The sequence below is a fragment of the Apus apus genome, chromosome 6 (assembly GCF_020740795.1).
Source record: "Apus apus isolate bApuApu2 chromosome 6, bApuApu2.pri.cur, whole genome shotgun sequence".
NCBI lineage: Eukaryota > Metazoa > Chordata > Aves > Apodiformes > Apodidae > Apus > Apus apus.
In genome coordinates, this window is record NC_067287.1 from 32,300,765 (window position 1) to 32,320,025 (window position 19,261).

The 19,261-nt window shown below is 37.5% G+C and overlaps 1 protein-coding gene across 9 annotated transcripts in view; it reads right to left on the reverse strand.

Moving 5' to 3' along the window:
- The window catches only part of PMS1 (PMS1 homolog 1, mismatch repair system component), a 47,194-nt gene that overhangs the window by 5,470 nt on the left and 22,463 nt on the right, over positions 1–19,261 (reverse strand). For 4 of the 9 annotated variants that reach the window (XM_051622950.1, XM_051622948.1, XM_051622949.1 and 1 more), the window contains 5 exons: positions 15,937–16,059; positions 13,654–13,797; positions 11,495–12,384; positions 5,984–6,439; positions 5,342–5,472 (listed from right to left, as the gene is read on the reverse strand). In XM_051622950.1, coding sequence (XP_051478910.1) covers positions 5,342–5,472; positions 5,984–6,439; positions 11,495–12,384; positions 13,654–13,797; positions 15,937–16,059 — 1,744 coding nt within the window. Of the gene's footprint in view, positions 1–2,081; positions 2,325–5,341; positions 5,473–5,983; positions 6,440–11,494; positions 12,385–13,653; positions 13,798–15,936; positions 16,060–19,261 lie in introns of those variants that run through there. The other 5 variants (XR_007889842.1, XR_007889841.1, XR_007889840.1 and 2 more) reach the window with 5 other exon arrangements.

The following is a 19,261-nucleotide window of genomic DNA, read 5'->3' on the forward strand; positions in this document are numbered from 1 at the left end:
GGTGACACTATATGACTATCTATCTTCCAGTCTATGGTCGAAATAAAACTGAAATGAAGTAGCAGCATGATTTTCCACTGGTCAGTTATGAGAGCTAAGGTAGCTTATATTATCAAGGAAGATGGGTTATTTACCTATTCCTGCTCCTTTAGGCCTTGTAAGCACATTCTTTGTATATACTTATGTTGGGTACACATACTCCATCAGGCAGAAAATACTACCCTAAAAGCCTGCTTTGGAGCATGGCCCAAGGCCCAACATAGTTACAAAAGCAGGTAAGAAGTGATCTTTGCTCTCAGCTCATTTTCAGCTAAGAATTCATCTCTCTCTCTTGGACTTTCCTAGAGGGAAACAGACAGATGTGCTGTGAAGGCAGATATAACAAACACATCTTAAGAAGAACTGGATGGAAAGTAATCCATCTTACTTCTTGAAATGCTTCTCTGTATGCAGGGGTCATTGCGAGCTATGCCCACCAAACAAATGCCTGGCAGATCCCAGAATACAGAGTTAAGTAAAAGCAAACACACTGCTCTCCCAAAGGGTAGCATCACTTGAAGCCTCAGTGAGGCCAGAACATGAGGGGGCGGGAGGGCAGGGGAGACGAACTGGAGCTCAGCGTCACAGCTTTGCAAATCACAACAACTGGCACGTTCCACAAAGAAACTATTGATTTTGCCTAACTGACACACTGACAGCAAGAAGCTTTTTCTGAGCTATTTCACAACATGTTTTTCACTGTCAGCTATCCAGAGAAAAATCTAGTTGAAAACCCCTTAAGAATGTGAAATAAAGTAATTTTTAGGAAGAAAAGGCCTAATTAGATCTTTCCAAAACCTGCTAGGAGTAGTCCAAGAAAAACATATCGGAGATGTAAGGCTGACACAAATGAAAGTTTGACCATTTAAGCAAATATATCTAGTAAGTCAACAGTTGATAACCATTTTATGTTACTAAAATCAAATTACCATCTCTGATTAAAAAAAAAACAACCAGCCCAATTCTAACTCTAAGAGCAGTTCAGCATCCTCACTCTAAGCTGGTAGGTACTGCCCATAGGCAGTGGCAAAAATCAGGTAAATAAGGGCAGACTTGTGGGTTTCCAAACAGAAGACAAAATTCTGGAATTAAAACTGCCTTGACCACTGATCAACTAATGGTACTGGCAATGCTCAAGCTGAGGTCGAGTACATCAGTTTTGCTGTCTGTGGGCTCACAAACAAATCAGAATCAGCAGAATGGCCTCCTCAGTCAGAAAGAAAAGTGGCTGCAATTACGCAGGCAGACTGCAAAAGGGAGGAGAGTGAGAAGGGGAATAAAATGGCATTACTACACAGATATTGTTTAGCACCTGACAAAACAAAGAGAATAGAAGGCATGACTTAGAAGAGAGATCATATTTTTCAACTGAATACTGGGATGACATCCCAATCTTCCAGAAGAAGCTGAATGCCTGCTTGTGCATCTGGTGTCACATGGTGCCATGTGGTTCAGAGTGATCATGTCTGTGCCTGTGAGAAAGACTCTGGTAGGTTATTAAGAGTAACTAAAGTTGAGAACCACCCCCCTAGCTAAAAGGTCTTGGCCATGAAATAGTATAGTTTTATTTTTGTGAATTGCAACCACAATGAGAGAGAAAGATTAAATATCCAGGTACTAATCCCAAGATCTAACAAAATTAGTGCAAGAGTAATGATTTTTTTTTTTTTTAATCCTATGAGAGAAGTTGTTCCTTACAAGTCATCCAAACAAGGAAAAAACAATACTATATAATTGTTTTGTGGTGGTTTTTTTCAAGTAAGAAACTATCAGAATCAAAACGTTTTTAAATAGCTCCTTAGTGCCATAAGTTGCCAAAAGGTAGGAAGTGAAACTGTGAAGAAGCATCTTAAAGAAAGAGCAGCTGAGATACAAGCCCAATAAAAAAAGAGGAATACCAAAGTCACCTTTCAAATCAGGGCAGCGGTTCACATTTGCTTGTTAGTAAATAAACTATCAGTCCCATAAAACACCCCCCACACCAAGAGGAAAGAAGGAATGATTTTATATATATATATATATTTTCAAGTCATGATACTTACCTAGGAAACAGTCCTTGGGAGGTGCTCAATAACAAAGGAAGAGGTCTTGTGTTCAGAGTTAATATCTGCATATTATGAATACACCTAATGTAAGATAATAGGCAGCAATACTTAGGGTCCTTCTCTCCTCCTTTGGCAGAATGTGTGGAAATGCAAATAATCAATGAATGCAACCTACTAGTCTGACAGTCCTCTTCAGAGATCACCATCAGCCAAGGAAAGCCTCTTCTTCTGTGGTCAAAACTGCCAGACATTGAATTGGAGCATTTAAGTTTCCTTTGTTCTTGTTTTTGAAGGTATCTTAGAGCTACTGATGGCAAGACAGACTTACCACATGGATCAACAGAAAGGCTTGTTATCTTGCAAGAAGAATTTACCAGAAATACCACCTCCACATTCGAATTTAAAGGTAAAGAAATGGAACCTTTGCTTGTGACATAAAAGAGGACACCTCTTTCAGAAAAGGAAATTCTCTAACACATAAAGCGAAACTCTTGACCCAGGATGGAAAAGGAAGCCATGCACCAGGGGCCATTAATAAAAAATCAGCCAGCAGTCAGAAAGTGCCATCTAATATGACCATGTCAGGATTGAAATCCCAAAGGAAAGCTTAGATCTTCAAGCATACTTTAGCAGACCTTGATGCCGAGAAAGAGTTGACTGTTAGTTTAGAGACAGCAAATAGTAGGACTCATCCAATTCACCCAAGAAGTTGGGGAAAAAATGAGTTAAGGTATGTGCATAGAGAATAGGGTTCAGGTGTGCTCCTTTGGATGCTGCTAAGCTGAAATTCTCCAGGTGCCATGGGGTAAATGCACATGTGAATTCTAGACACTTCTCTACAGGAAGCTGACGTGATGATCCACCATACAAAGTGGCAGCCCCTGTACTAAAAAATTAACAACATATCCTGAACAAACAAAACTGAAGAAACAAAACCTTGACACTGAGGCAACTCCTAGTTCAACAAAATGTGAAAGCCTCCCTTTCAGGCTGTGCCTTGAGTTTCAAAACACTGCAAAAACAGACACTGAATTCAGACAGCAAATGAAACAATTATGCTCCTATAAGAACAGTGAAGAATGTTTTATGACCTCTGAAAGTTGAGAAATCCTATAGAATAGTCAGGTGTAAATGGGACAAATCACTCCTGATCTGCAGGTCACTTTCTGTTAAGATTATACAACAAGGATCTATACATTAATAACCTCAAACTGCATATTGAAAAGGGGATGTAAGGAGTGTTAGTAATTAACACCTGTGCTACTAAAAATCAGCTTTAATGATTATTTGTAGAAGACAGCCGATTTCAAGAATGAATTTTTAAAAATTTAAAACAGGAGGGACTGATGAAGTATTTTAAAAAAATCCTTAGGTCAGCTGGAAAAAAATCAGGGAGAAATTCCACTTGTTTGCTGGTATTTCTACCATCATCTGAAATGTCATGCTCTTTTAATAACAGAGGCTGTAACTACTATAATGTCATCAGCAGAACCTTATAAACATGACTGACAAGACTCAGATGTTATTAACATTTCACTCAAGTAGTTAAAATATAAGACTGGGAGAGAGAACTGAATTAGATTCCCTTTCTTTGTATCGACTAGGTGTATGGTACTGATCAAGTCCACGACCATGGTATGTTGACCTGCACAGTGCATATAAAGCACTATTATTTCACCAATTACTTTAACTAACTCTTAAACCAAATTAGAAGAGTTTCCTCACAAGATTGAATTTCCTTAATTTTACATACTTACGAAGACAGGATTGGAAGACGGTTACTACTTCCTCATTACTGTGTCAATTCTTTTGCTGTTTTATTGTACAATTCTGCTCTTAAGCTTATCAAGCTATCTTAAAACTAGTTTCCCATGTCCAGCACCACAAGACCAGTCAACCATTCTCTTCTGTTGTTGCCTAGAAGCTATCTTCAGATTTTCACATTCAATGTATTCACATCCAGTTTACATTAATTAGATTTTGAGCAAATTTAGGATTATCAGGAAGTGGGGAAAAGAAAAAAGGATGTGAGTAAAAATGCTAAGCAACAATCCATTCCTCCCATATTTGTTGAGAGATGTATCGCAGACCTCTTCAGTTTTTTCTTTGCTAGACTGAATAGACTGTTTAGGAGCTGCCTCTTATAATAGGAACTTTATTCCCCTCATCATTCAATCTAAGATTATCACCACGAACACCTCTTCTACAACGTTTTTGCTGTTTATCTAGGGATTTAGCCAGTCTGAACTGTTTCCTTTTTTTTCTTACTGTGCATGATTCAGTTAAGAAAGCAGCTCAGGCTCGGTTCTTCCAATGAACCAGCCACTGAGTGAAAGAGTTGTTCCACATCCCTTTTTTGTACCTACCCTTAAAAGATCCCATATGTTACAGCAGATCTGTCATCACTGTACATATGTGCGGATCTGCAACACATGAAGCTATAGCATTTCTAACGGCTCTTACAGTGAATCTTTCTCAGAGCTGTCAGCTAGGTACTACCCCAAAGATGTTTGCTTTTCTTGGAATTCTGCTAGAGAAATCCCGGTCTGCAGAATGAATCCTGGGTGGGTTGCCCCTGGGTTTCCAACAGCAAGTCTACGGATCATTCTTCAGAAAAATGTATAAACATTTGATATCTCTTGCTAAAGTAAAAGATTGCTTTATGAAATGGATTTGTTCTGTTATCAACAGAGGCATTGAAAAGTAAGCTGTCTCAAAAAAAAGTTCAGATGAAACTCGAAGGTTTGATGATGATCCTGTCTCTCTCTCTTTACTGGCTCCTTTGGCCTCTGCTACAACCCTGATATGAAAGTTGGTCCATAACCAGATCCAGCTCCTTACTGGACCTCCTCAACTGCTCAACAGCACAGTTGTTTAAGCACGTATTTGCAGAAGCTTCTGCAAGCATCATCTTGAAGGAAGCTGCTAAGAATAAGGAAGTCTCTCTGTTTAATCTAAATTCTGTCAGAATGGCAATTAAGGATATCAACATCCAGCATTTTGAGGGGAAAAAAAAAGTCAGGAAAAGGTAAATTCCAGAGCATTATTTGAAACAGTAATAAAGTTTTCTGTTCAGCTATCAGTTTCCATTCACAGTGTTTTATGTGGATGACATTCTTTGCCAAGTAATAAAATCTCAATGTTACGGAAAACAGGATGTTAGTGCTTTAAATGATAAAGTGATGTAGAATAACATCATCTACATTAACAATCATTTAAATAGTGAAATCAGAAGAAAGATTTTTAAACCATCATACCTTCTATCACTTTTATCTGGAATCCATTTGCTACAAGTCTTGGATCTGACAAAAAACTTGATCCACTGAAACTCTGGCAATCCTTCTGCATTTTATAAAGAGCAGCCATATACTGAGATCCACCAAGAAGACTGGAAAAAAAAATAATTCCAAAAGGGTTAAAAGTCAAAATCCCTAATTTGAAAATTAAAACACTGAGAAAAATACAGAAAAAAAGAAGTGATGAAAAGCAATCAAGATTTCTCTAAGTATTCTGAAAGAGTAATTTGTTTAAAGAACCAAAATAGCAACTACTCACTTATCTAAAGAGAGACAAAATTCAGGCATATGATAATAATAATTACATGATCCACAGGGGAAGTTATCTAGAGCAAAGCTGTGAAAATGTGTAGCATTTAATTTTTCTCTGGGGGTAGAAATTTATGTTTACTGTATCATCCATGAAACCAGTCAAAATTCATTCTTATTTCAACTGGAGTATGATTAGGCTTTTCATTCCTATAAGGCAAAAGAACACAAACCAACAATCTCTTCATATAGATAAACAAATGTCTAAATGATAACAGAATTAGGAAACAAGGGCCTTACCAGAGTTTTCTGTAAAAAAATTATCAAATGATGCTTGAAATATTATACAAATACCTGTCTGTTAACACAACTGGCTTGTCCAGTTTCTCTACTGGAAGGTTATGATCCATCAATAATCTTTTGTGTAGGAGGACTTCCTCCAATCTATATGGATTCAGCAACATTAGCTTTTTTTCTGTAGCAAATATCCAGACATCAGGAAAACTCTGACGACGGATCAGGAGAAGCTCGTGTTCATCTGAATAATTTCTCTCCTGTCTCTGAAGGTGATGTCTACAGGAACTCAGAGAAAAAGGCACTGTCACAGTTTTCGAAGGCTCCTGAGGTTCGAACTCTTCGTCAAATAGAACATCAAGCATCTCGTTATGCTCCTGCTGGTTGGATGGGGAAGTCTTCGGCTTAGGTTTCTGTTTCTCTGCCTCCTTCCTTGGCCGGGGCTCTGTCTGTGCCATAGCTTTCTTGACCTCTCTGTTGTACCGTTCCAAGTCTTTAGCAGCTTTGACTTCATAACTTTAAAAACAAACCAGCAGCATTATCAGATAAAACACCTCAAACCCCAAATCCTAACATACTAAAACAAAAGAACAACTCTCATGGTTCATTCAAGTAACCACACCAATATGCTTTTGACTATGAAGGAGGCGGCAGGGACTGTGCTGCTACTACCTTACCCTGTGAAGATGGTACGTAGGCAATTTTCTGTCATCAAGACAGCCATCAAAACCTGAATTCCTGAATGAGGAGGAGCAGACTGCATCATACAAAGAGCTACAGCAGGCTGCTTTTGACCTCAGTCCCAAATACTGTTTGAGTCCAGTTCACAATCAGATACATAGTTCTGAAAGGAGTATTTTCCCAGGTACAATCAGCCCAGTCCACGAAGTCATTTAAGCTTCTAGAGCTGTGCAGACTTCACAGGGAATCCATGAAGGTAGGTAAGAGTTTGGACTAAATAAAGCCTGAGGCTTATGAAGAACTATATTTGACTTCAAACAGCCTAAAGTTAAACAAAAATAAAAAGCATGAGAAGACAGCATAGATACAATTCTCACAGAATTCTGTAACTAGTAAACTAACAGATTTTTCAAAACATACCAATTAATAAGCTACTCCTAGATGCTGACTAAATATTTTAAATGTTACTACATACTAGAGCTCTACATTATGAATGTATTCTTAATGAGCTTGAAAATGTCAGGAAGATAGCTGAACTTTTATAGGTGCCAAGTTTGTAATTGTCTACTACTTATGAATCTTAATTTTTTGAAGGCCTATGGAGTTACTTACTGGATTCCCTCTTTTTGCCCTTATTTGATACTTTGAATTCCAGCAGGTAATTCAAACCAGTCCAATCCTCAATAAAAAGAAGTAGTACTATCATATATAAGTATTGGAAATAAGTATTTTAGCTGGTCATATTTATTTATTGCTACTTGCTGGAACAGTTTGATTCAATTATGTGTATGCATGCTGGAAAATGAAGGTCAACAAAAGGGTCACCATTTGCAATTAATTATGATGTGCTAGCATTCACATATGGTACCAATATTTAGTTAACTAAAAAAGTCGGCCTAAGTAGTTTCTTGCAATAAATCATGTCCTAGAAACTATGGAGTAAACGTTAAGATAGAAAACATCTGCTCCTTTTAAAATGAATGGGTGAAATAACTTGAACAGAATTTTTTTTATTCCCAAATACATTTATAGATTTAACCAGAATAGACCCAATTGCAATGCAGGAGAATATTTAATTGTAAGAGAACTGAGTTTTTAGTGATATACTGGTAATCCAAAACAAAAGCACTTCTAAAGAAAGTCCAAGTTGCCTGTTACTATATGCTACCCAAAAAATTCTAGCCTTACAGGCTTTGATTGTGAGGGTTTTGCAAATTAATATCCATCTCCATCAGTCATTTGTTCAGAATCAAAGAAAATAGCAGGTTTTCAAACTACAAAGGGAATGCCTTTGCCCTTCCAAAAATCCTTCCACACAGGCAAGTATAATCAACAAGTGCTACAAGAACAGTTTCTTCTCAACCTGTGAATTCACAAACCTTTCCTCAACCCACAAAACATAAACCAAGGAAATTTGTAAAACTGTGTGTAAGAAGAGAAGTGGAAGACTAGAATGAAGTCTGGTTTCAAAGACAGCTTTGGCTTCACTAGAAAATGGTTCCCAAGTCTCGTAATTTTTCCCTTGCTTCTTAAACCCAAATATCTTGCATATTACTAAAACTTTTTAATATAAGATCTCTTAAATCTCTTAAGACAAATGAGATAATCTGAATCTGACTATTTGGAGTAAACTCTGACCAGAGATGGCCACTTGTGTAGATTCATTCATGTTTAGAATAGACTGGAACCCCATTCCAAATGTAATACACCTCTCAGCATCAGCCTCTTCACATAATGAAATCAAATCAACTCACACTGTCACCCAGAGTTATGCATTACATGCTCCTCCTGCATTTCCTTCCTTCGTGAAGAGGAAAACAAGAAAGAGCTTTTAACTGCCCATTATCAGCTTTTTACAGTCTTCTTCTGAAATGCATAGGTTTCAGGTACTAGCAGTGCTTCCTAGGAGTGGAGAATGTGGACCTATTGTTATGACTGAACAGATGCTGGGGACAAGCAACATATACCAATTATTAATACCATTATTCATGATTAATATCTGGCAGTAGATGAACGGAGCTGACTAGACACGTGATGGATTGCTGATGACCAGATGGTACCACCAAATTACTCCCATCCAAAGGAAAGGAACATGTTAACTAAAAAGTTAAAATACAATAAAAAAGAATTTTTATGGAATTGCTAAGCAAGCGTATTTTCCCCTGTGTTAGAGAGTTACAAATAATGGATATACAGGCACACAAGCCATGAGATGCACGGAAAGCTTATCAGGCAATAAAAAGCCACTCTACAACCTAGTTACTACCAGCCACTAATGACTATCTATGTGCGTGCTCTTCCCTGTCAATAGACAGCAAAGGCCATGATACCTGAAATGATGTTTCTCCCAAGGAACAAATCTACTTGTGACAAATTACTGTAGAGCACTGACAAAGTAATTTCTTAGCCCCATGATAGTGTGTGTGGCTCTGAACCTTTCCTACATTTTCAGGTTAACTTCTGCTGCCACTGTCATGGCATTTGGAGGGATTTCACCCACTCCTACTTGAGTCTGAGACACAAGATATATTAAGGCCAGAAACACATGCAAGATGCATTGACAGCAGAGTAAGCGCAAGGAATTAAATCCTGACTTTGCAAAGCAGGGGGGATATATGATGCTGCCAGCATGGACACGCATGGAAGTTTTCCTTTTCTATTATAACCTAAAGACCATAACATTTTACATTCCAGTTGAGTAATAAATGCTGGCTTGTTTGGAAAAGGCTGTCCTGTGTCACTATGAGACATCTGTTGGTCATACAGCTCCCCAAGGGATTTAAATTCATTTAGACCTGCTGGAGAAGCCACAGCAAGAAACAGAGACACTGTAGCCAAGCACACTCATTGTAACACAAGTGTGTGACCTTATCACAGAAGGATAGAGGACTAGTTCCCAGGAAAAGCAGCGCCTTGCCAGGAAGGCTGCATGAAGTTGGAGGGACAGTGGAACTAAGGCACTGTGGCTGCCCTCTTGTATATACATTTGTTGTTACCTCTAGGTGGCCCAATTTATCCAGAGTATCTGGTAGACTTACGTTCTCTGCCAGACATAGAACAGTTCTTCTGGATTGCTGCCTTGGTGGAAAAGATGACTGCGTATCTCTTCCTATTTGTTATTTTCTGAGGCAGTTTCAAAAGATTAAAAGCAGAAGAGAGGTCCACCAAAGCTGAAATTGTACAGATACCATTACTGGTAGATTTTTCATTCATTTCAACATCCATTGGACCATCCTGCAGCCATTCCTACATATAAGAAAAACCTCTCCATCCTGAACTAATACAAAACTAATTTGTAGGCACACTCTTAAACATAACAGTTGTATCAGGAAAGCAACCATGAAATCTCAAAAGCTAAGGCAGAGCAAATAAAATTTTTCTGAAACAGCTGGCAGAACCTTTTGTTTCATTTCATTAAAAGCATGACTATAATTAAGAGTAGATTTCTACTAATATGTTAATAGTTCTACTAATGCAGTTATGGACAAAACACTTGTCACATATATGGTTTTGTGATCATGGCATATTGCTTGCTTAGTGAGCTTTAAATTAGCTAAATCAGAAGCTAGATAAAAATGTTTTACTTAACTCTGATATAGCTGCTATTCAGAATAATGCAGATGTTTTCCAAGGAAAACCCAGACATGTTAACAGCAATTCAATATGTATATCTTCTCTTTCTTACCATTCTCCTAAACTAATGTCTCATTAGTGTTAAAATTACACAGTTTTGGCTAGTATAATTTTCTTTCCAGTGCTAGTACCTCTCCTTGCTCCTGTGAAGTAAAAAAAATGTTCACAACACTTCCAATGAGTTTGTTCTTCAGAACCAAAATTTCACTTCCCAAGCTTCTGCTACAAATCACAGTATGCACTCAAATCACTACATGTAAAACTACTGAAGAACGACTTCTATTTTACTCATTGGTGTGATGCCCTACAGTGATGTACATTTTATAAAATTACAAACAAAATGTGAAAAGTATGGTGCTTTTTTTTTCTTCTAAACTGCCTCTAGATTGTCTCAAACTCTGTTATTTTAATTACTCTTTTCCCATAATACAAGTTCCATATAAAAGATAACATATACCTATTATTTTAATTAATCCAACCCATGTCCCAAATTAGGCTAAAATATTTCCCTTACTTGCAGATGGATTTCAAAAACTCAGTGACAGTTAGTTTTAGAAAAATACAGAATTTAGCTATTCAAATTGTAATCTAAAAATAAATTTGCTTTAGATTGTTAGAGGTTAAAATTCAAACTGTACTATGCAGTGAACCAGCAATGGAATAGCTCTTCAGGGAGAAAAAGAAATTCCTATTGTGATTTGATTTGGTTTATAAATGCAATTCTGAAGTAGCCTGGGTTGGGATATGTACTACATTTAGAGGAAAGGAGTGTACTAAACATGTGAGCACTAAAGATCCTGAAAAAAAATTTTCACTTTGTAGCAATAAAATACAACATTTTTTTTTTGAAAGAAGCTCTGGAGGAACTATATGGTGCCTCGTCCATCACCATGCTTGTTTTCATTGACAGTGCATCAGGAGTGACAACACACACGCAGCCCTTAGAAAACAGAAGTTCACAGGATTCAAACAGTACGTTTTCTTGCCTGTTATCTCTAAATAATTCAGCAAAACTGTCCCTAAGCCAATTGCTGTACGGCACATTGTCACAACGAGCAACTCAAATCATCTGTGTACATATGCACACAGCAGAAGATGACAACTCACAATATCAATGCTGATCTTGAAAAGCTAACAACAATTTTCTGTTCTATTTTTTCATGGGTAACTGGGAAGTTACTTTTTTTTTTTTTAATTCACTACAGGCAGCTTGTTGGTAAATGCCAGATTCAGAACCAACACAGCCTGAAAACTTACTTCTTTTTTTCCTCTTCATTCAAATTCTTCCACTGCTCTTCAATCATCAGCAGGATGTCTGTCATGCTTTTCCTTGGATTATCAGCTATCAATTTTGGACGATGTTCTTGAGTGAAAAATCCCATTGCAGACCTCATCTTCTTTATTATTTTACCATTAATTAAGTCGTAAGCTGTCACTCGTCCAAATTTCTCACTTATAATATTTCTTCTCTTTTTACTTTGATTTGAGATTTGTGGCTCATTGCTTTGTTCACCAGGAGGTTTATTTTGCTTATTAATTGTTCCTCCAACCTCAGGAATCAAAATCTTAACAGGTTTCACTCTGATTCCTAGACTGTTTTTAAATCCACTTCCCATACTCCAATTATCAGCAGAGATTTCAGATAAGTCTCTAGGGACTACAGCTTCTTCATTTTTTTCTCTTTCATCAGTATTATGAGAACTCAAAAGATGCTCATCAGCTTTTTTAGACTTGGGGCTCACAGGAACACTGTTACTTTGAATATTGGTCATATTCTGTCCATTCTGTTCCTCCTCACACAATGAAGAACTGTCTGGAAGGGCATCACTCTGAGAAACCTCTTTTATGTCCAGGCCACTATGTACATTATCACCACAAAACTTCTGATGATTTAAGCAGATTTCTGTGTTTTTTCCTCCTTGACAGTTTTGCACATCACTGCTGAGTGACAGGAATGAAGTATGAGCATGTAGATCATCATTTCCAGATGGCCGCATTTCATTAACAACCACATCTGTTTGTTCTGTTCTATAAACAAACATGTTTTCTGAGGTAACATCTGTTTTATTACTTTCACCAGGGACTGTAGCAGGTAGTGGCCCATACACAGATTTCAACACATTTTCAACAGCACATAAGACAGATTCCTGGGGGTGAAGGGGAAAAAAATAAATAATAAAAAAAATCAAACCAGAAAATTCACACAGACAAACACACCTGAAAATGTAACTGAGATACCTAGAATATAGAACAATAAGCAAACTGATCTTATTCAGAATATTTTTCATACAAATCTGAACAGATTCTTGCGTTTCGGTTGTTAATGCATGCTCAAAGAGACTCTGAACTGGACACCCTTAGCCTCAAGTATTTTGTGATGAGTATTCTGCTTCACTGGTTTACTTTGATAACAGATAATGGATTAATTGCTTTCTTTGTAACAGGGTACTGACTGCTTAAACCAGTATCAGGTAAAGCTATTCCCACCTAATATGGAGTTAGAAGCTTATAGACAGATGCACCAACAACATCCTATTTCATGTAAGCGTGTTTTTGTAGGTGCTTTTATGGTGCATGTTTCCAAGACAGCTTTGTGTCAAATGATGGAAATGAAAAAGAAAAACCAACAACCCACAAAATAAAACACAACCACAGGCAAGTTTTAAACTAGACTAAGTGCGAGAATACTGGGTTAATTTTCATACAAGTGACACTTAACAGGCAGTACCTTTACAAAATTAACATAGATAAATAAAACTTTCAGTGAAGAAGAGAATTAATACACTCATGTTACTGCCTACATTCCCTTCAAATAACCACTTTACCTATGTAGCCTTCTTAATTTTCTGTGGCATTTTTTAACAAAGTGAAGTGGAAATTTATCCCTATACAGCCTCTAAAACATGAGCATATATGGTCTAAATTTCAGGTCTTGGGACTATAAACAGGATATCCTGAAACTTACGCGATGTCAACAATAATCTATACACATAATGGCAAAATGTTGCTTTGACCAGAAATCAACTCCCCCGGTCCCCACCTTCACATACATTACTTTTAAGAACTGATTACTTAGTGCAATAATGAATTTAAGCATAAGATTTATGTAGGGAATTCCGTTTAGCTTCCCTCACTATAAAGTCATTTGAAAACAAAGCAACACACGCACATCTGACACAGTGAACGTGATATTTGCAATCAAGTGAGAAATTAATTTTGAATAATCCTCCACTTAGCCTGTTCAATACTTTTCAAACAAAACAGCCCCACAAAGGCAAGCTATCCTTTCATGAAGAAAAAAACAAAATAAAAATTCAGTGACAGTGCTTAAACATTTCAGTAGTTACCAGAAGCCCTTATCATGCATATCTAAGTAAAAGGTTGACAACTCAAAAGCAGATTAAAATCGTAGTTACCTTATAATGCAGTAAAACTTGAGTTTTATCAGGTGTTACATTCACATCCACAGCAGAGGCAGGTACAGTAATATTCAAAAAGAAAATAGGATATGAACGAGTACAGCCCTTCTGCTTCACCTGACTGTAATACTGTCGAATTAACTACAGATTGATTTAATAAGAACATGTCAGTAAAGACAATAAAACAGACACAAAGGCACAGAAACAAAATTTGACATTATAATAGCATAACTAGTTTGTTTGTTGGTTTGTTTTTTTTTTTTTAAGTTAAAGGAATGCTAAAAAGGTCCTTGGGGAATGTATGTATGCTGGAATAATCATCAAAAGAGCAGTTACTGGTGTTTTCCACATCTTCAAAGCTAAATTTAAAAAAACCCAACAAACCAATTCCAAGTAGCTACTTTGACCTTCTGATTTAATCTATTGATCACACTTGGGAAAAAAAGGAATAATATGCCCAAATTGTACTGCAACTCCAAGACTTACTTCTTCAATCAGCATAAATACTATTATTTCTTTCCTTGTTAAAGAAAATTTTATAGAACGCAACTACACTGCTGTCTCTTTCAGCCAAACTGAAGTCTATTTGAGAGAGCAGCACTCACCACAGGCCTGCCCTTTTCACAGAACAGGATTAATTTGCTCCATTTATTAACCCAATTAGAAATTTACAGCTTTTCTCAAACTTTACTTGCCCTTACTATTTTCTCTATAATCCTCCCAAAAATGCATCCAAAAGACTATAAAATTATCTTGCTGTTTCAGAATCTTGGTCTTGTTGACTGGAAGGATCAATTAAAGATCCTTGTATTTCCCTCTAGTATCATGGTTCCTTCAGCAGGAGAAAGAATATGTTGACAGGACAAAAAAAAATTATATTGAATGCCTAAAGAATTAAGAGCTGCAGCATATTAGTTATAAAAAAAATATAAAAATTCTTAAATACTGTTTAAATAGCATGAAACTTGTGAAGGGGTTGAGTCACCATACCTGGACACATTTTAAAAGACATGCAGATGTGTTGCTGAGGGACATGGTTTTGTGGTGGACTTGGCAGTACTGGGTTAACCATTAGACTTGGTGATCTTAAAGGTCTTTTCCAACCAAGGCAATTCTATTATTTTCAAGTTATGTTAGCCTTTATATTCCCACAGTCTGTCCTCAGCTGTCACTGAACTGTAGTACTACCTGGTTCACCAACACTTCTTCCCCATACATAGCACAGACATAAAAGTAAGTGACCTGTAGCTTGTTTTCCAGGCCCAACAAAAAAATATTCTTACAGATGTATGGTTAGCCTCACCTGGCCAAAAAATCAATTATAAAACTGGACCCCCCCACCCACCAGAAAAAAGGAAAAGGCAGTGGAACACCACCACTTGCATTGCTACAAGAACAGCCCTAAATGAAAGGCAATGTATTTTTACTTTGTATAATAGTACTCTGAATCCCACCTTGAATCTAGGCCTCTGGCCTCTGGTTAAAAAGCTGCCTCTGTCATGGGATTCAAGCTGAGCTTTGAACTCCCAGGCACATCAAATACTGTGTGGAGATGGATCAGCGTTATTTGTCACTTCACATACCACAGTTCAGGGTTTACATCTGCAAAGCTTCGCTTGCCAACTTACTTCATTGTCTCCACTTTAAAACCTACACATACACTTTGGCATGATTTTCTTTTCTAGGGAGGGCAAGGACTAGGAGAGCAAGGGTGCTCCAAGGTTCAGTAGTGTGAGAAACCCAAGAGTATCAAATTCTGCCTACACAATGCCTAGCTGTAGCCAATGCTGCTGCACTATCACTTTCATTTTTATCCAACGCATACACAAACTTAAAGGGAAAGTATTCATATCTGCTTGATAAGCCCACAGAAAGAAGTGAAAAAAACCTACTTTTTTTTTTTTTTTTTTCAGAATACTTCTCTTAGAAGAAACCACAAAGTTCCCTCACTGAAAACTGCATTAAGTGTATTTCTGCAGGCTAACACAAAGAAAGAATCAACTGTGCTGATCTCTTGCACAGAATATCTGAAATTACATTTTTTTAAAGAGCCCTAAACATAACCTCCAGCTCTGTGGTCTTAAGAAACTGCAGCAAATGGAATAGAACTGAGGCACCAGGAGCATCTGACTTGTGGAAGAGGTTTCTCTTGTAAATGCAAGTATCTCCATCTGTAATACTCTATTTTATGTGGGGAAAATGGTTGCAGATTGCACAGGTGTCTCTGTTCTCAAAGAAGTAACATTTCTATTTCTTGAATAAGAAGCTGGATGATGTTACCTTCAGTATTTCCTTCTGGTGAACTGGACGACTATTAATAAAAATGAAACTCTTTTCTGAACTTGAAAGGCTTGTCAAAGAACTGTCTGACTGAGCTTTTGGGAGAAATCCAGAAACGTTTATCTGCAATGATAAAATAAATACAGTACAAAAGTCTTTTAAAGAGATCCCCAAAAAGGTTTTCATTCAGGTGAGATACTAAAATAAAATTGTACAGAACCCCAAGTCATTAAAACACATGCATCGCTTCTTGAAATTAGGATACAAAAAAATAAATGCACTCAAAGAAAAAAGAAAAGATTAAGGATAGGTTTGTATCTATTTTTCTTGACAAATTTTTCCAGGAGTTTGCCATTTGGACTGCCAGTTGCACCAGGTTGCTGCTGCAGCTGAGGGCTGTGGAGAACACCACCAGCCAGCTTTAGGCCTGCTGACTGCAACCTAAAGGCACGTGCTGCTGCCCAACCTGGTGAATGCAGCAGTGAATTACCCCTGTGGGGAAAGCCCAAAACATACAACCCCCCTCCCATACTTCACGCAGGGCACCTTAAATAGCCTGTCACAGGGCATTTATTCAGGGCACCTAAATTTACCTACACCACCTGTATCCAAATCATCTGACTCTCAAGTATGCTGAGCACCCACGATTCACAGACAGCAACAGAACCTGTGAGCGCACGGCACTGCCAAGGAGCCTCAGAATATCACAGGGTTTCAGTACCTAATATTCAACAACAGTTTTTTTTCTGATGAGATGATTTAACTTGTTTTTTTAAGGTCAAAATGAGGCTGATGACTTGTGCTGCCTGGCCCATCACCTCCCCCTCTCCTCCACCAAGCAACTTCGAAAATGTTGGATCAATTTCAATTCAATCTGACAAAGAAGCAGAAATCCCAAAGATATCATATTTCCACAAATTCTGTGATAACTGACAGCTGTTTGGAAAGGACAGCCTCCAGATAATGACCTTACTGAGGAAAAGGCAATTGTAACTTTTCAAAAGACAATATCCATCAGCATGTAAGCACTAACATGACAACCAGTCCACATACAGCCCCACTCATCACCCAAACCAGTAAGTGAAGGAACACAGGGGCATCGTGAGGATGGAGATTTTTGGAGATGTAGGGAAGTCTGGAGAATGTTCTGGTCACAGGGTAGATCACAGATATCAGACCTTGTTAGCTTTGCTTTTGGCAGAACCACTTGTATTTACTAAAATCCAAATTATCATGCATTAGAAACGGAATTTAAAATCCCTGGGATTTGGCCTATTCTTCCCATTCATCTACGTCACACCAGCTATCTGCTCATGTGCTCCCTTCCTCCCTCTTGACCTTGTAACAAGCATTCTGTGCTAAACCTGGAGTGTTCTGGTCAGCAACGTTGCACAGAACCAAACACCACTGGTCAAGTTAAAGAGGTGTCAAGTATCTGTTGGATGATTATCAGAAACCAACATGCAGCACTTCTAGATTTTATTCTGCAACTTTAGCACATCCTCTCTGACTGTTCCTCCTTTAGGCTTCAAGCTCCTTTTCTAAGTCCCATGTATTTGTACAAGTCTTCACTTCAAACCGTGTTTTTATATACAGACAACATTAAAGCAAAACTGAAAGTCTCTAAGTAACTCATTTAAGAAGTTGCCAGATTTAGAAATGGCTGACTGCTGTTACTATTTAAAGTCACGCAGAATATCAGTATGCTCATTAAAAGTTAGCAACAATTTCTAAAACTAGTCTTTCAGATATGAAAACACAGGAGGTGTAAAGACAAAACTAAAAACACTGGAATATACGACAGAATTTTGGCTTTTCCATTGAACCAACTGTTTTCAAAGTTAATATTTTAATAAAACACAACTTACATATGTATTAAAATATATCTGTGTTGACTAGAGAATAGAATGTCTTTCTTAAGTACTTATCTTTTTTCCCAGTGGCATGTGTATCTGCTAAACTTTACCCCCACAGAAAAAGAAGAGACTAGGAAAATTTCCTGTATGAAAGTTTTCAGCCAATATAGATCCATTCATTTATAAGACTGGGAATATGGATAACACAGATGCTATTTTGAACATGTAAAAAGTTGTGTTAGTTTATTTCCTTAGTTTGCTTTTTATTATAAATAGCTCCTGATTTGGAGTGAGCTTGAAATGTGTTCTTATTTCAGTGCTCATAATGAAAATGTCTTGAAGAAAGCCAGCCTTTAAAACCCCTAAATCACTTGTTAAAGGAGTTTTAACTCTGGAGTTAGTAAGGTATAGCTCACAGAAAGTTGTTCACAGCAACACAATTGTTGTTCAGAGCTACATAATGAGCAAGTAGGAGAGGAAAGAACTATAGAGCCTGGCCTGTGTGCTGAATGAGGCATGGACATAGCAGGAAGGAAAAAGGCAGCATATGCCTTGTCATTAAATACCTATCCCAATACCTGCACACAAGTGAGAAAGAAAGGGTTACATAGGCAACCTTAATTCTGCCATTTCATAGTGTTTGGCTGCTTAATTTAGAAACATTCATGGTTTCTGAATGTAGGTTTGTGTGAGCAATAGGCAAGGACTACTTACACACCTATAAATGATGCACATGGTATTTTACACACTATTTAGAGACAGAGAGCGATGGAATGTTCCCCAACTTCTATTCAAGGAATAGGGATGCCTCATGATATAGCAGAGAGGTAACGTGAGAATCTGAGTGCCTTCTTCAAGATAGTCTCTTCTAAGTACCCTCATGTCTTCCCTCTGCACTTGCCCTGTGGGGCACATCCAGCCTGCATTCAGGCAAGAATAACTCCGGATGTTCCATTCTGACATAAGCAACCAAAACTTTGTAAGCTACACGAAGCAACTTCCCTTTTTTCCCCTCATTTTGCTGCCTATCTATACTACAAGCATTCTGAAACTCAAGATTTAAGTCTAAATAATGCTAATAAACACAATTTACCATTCTGAATGTAGCATGGTAAGTTGTGTTTAATAGTCACTGTGACTTTACAGATGGTGATTCATCTCATCTATGTCACTGGTCAAGATTTATTATTACAAGATACAGGAAAATGCAACTTTAAAGGATCAGCAGTAGCAAGACTCCCCTTTGTAAGAATGTTTCCAACTCTCTAACCAGAGTAAAACATTTTTTATCTATTGGACAAAGGAGAATATAATGGGGAATTCCCTCAGCTTCAACAGGGGCAAAGAAAGCTTTAAAAACTATGGAGTTATTTCCTTGAAATATATGCTTAGTGGAAATTCCGCATAACTTGCTTTCTAAGTATGTGTTTCTTTTGTTGCTCAGGTGGAGCTCACTGAAACTGAGAGGA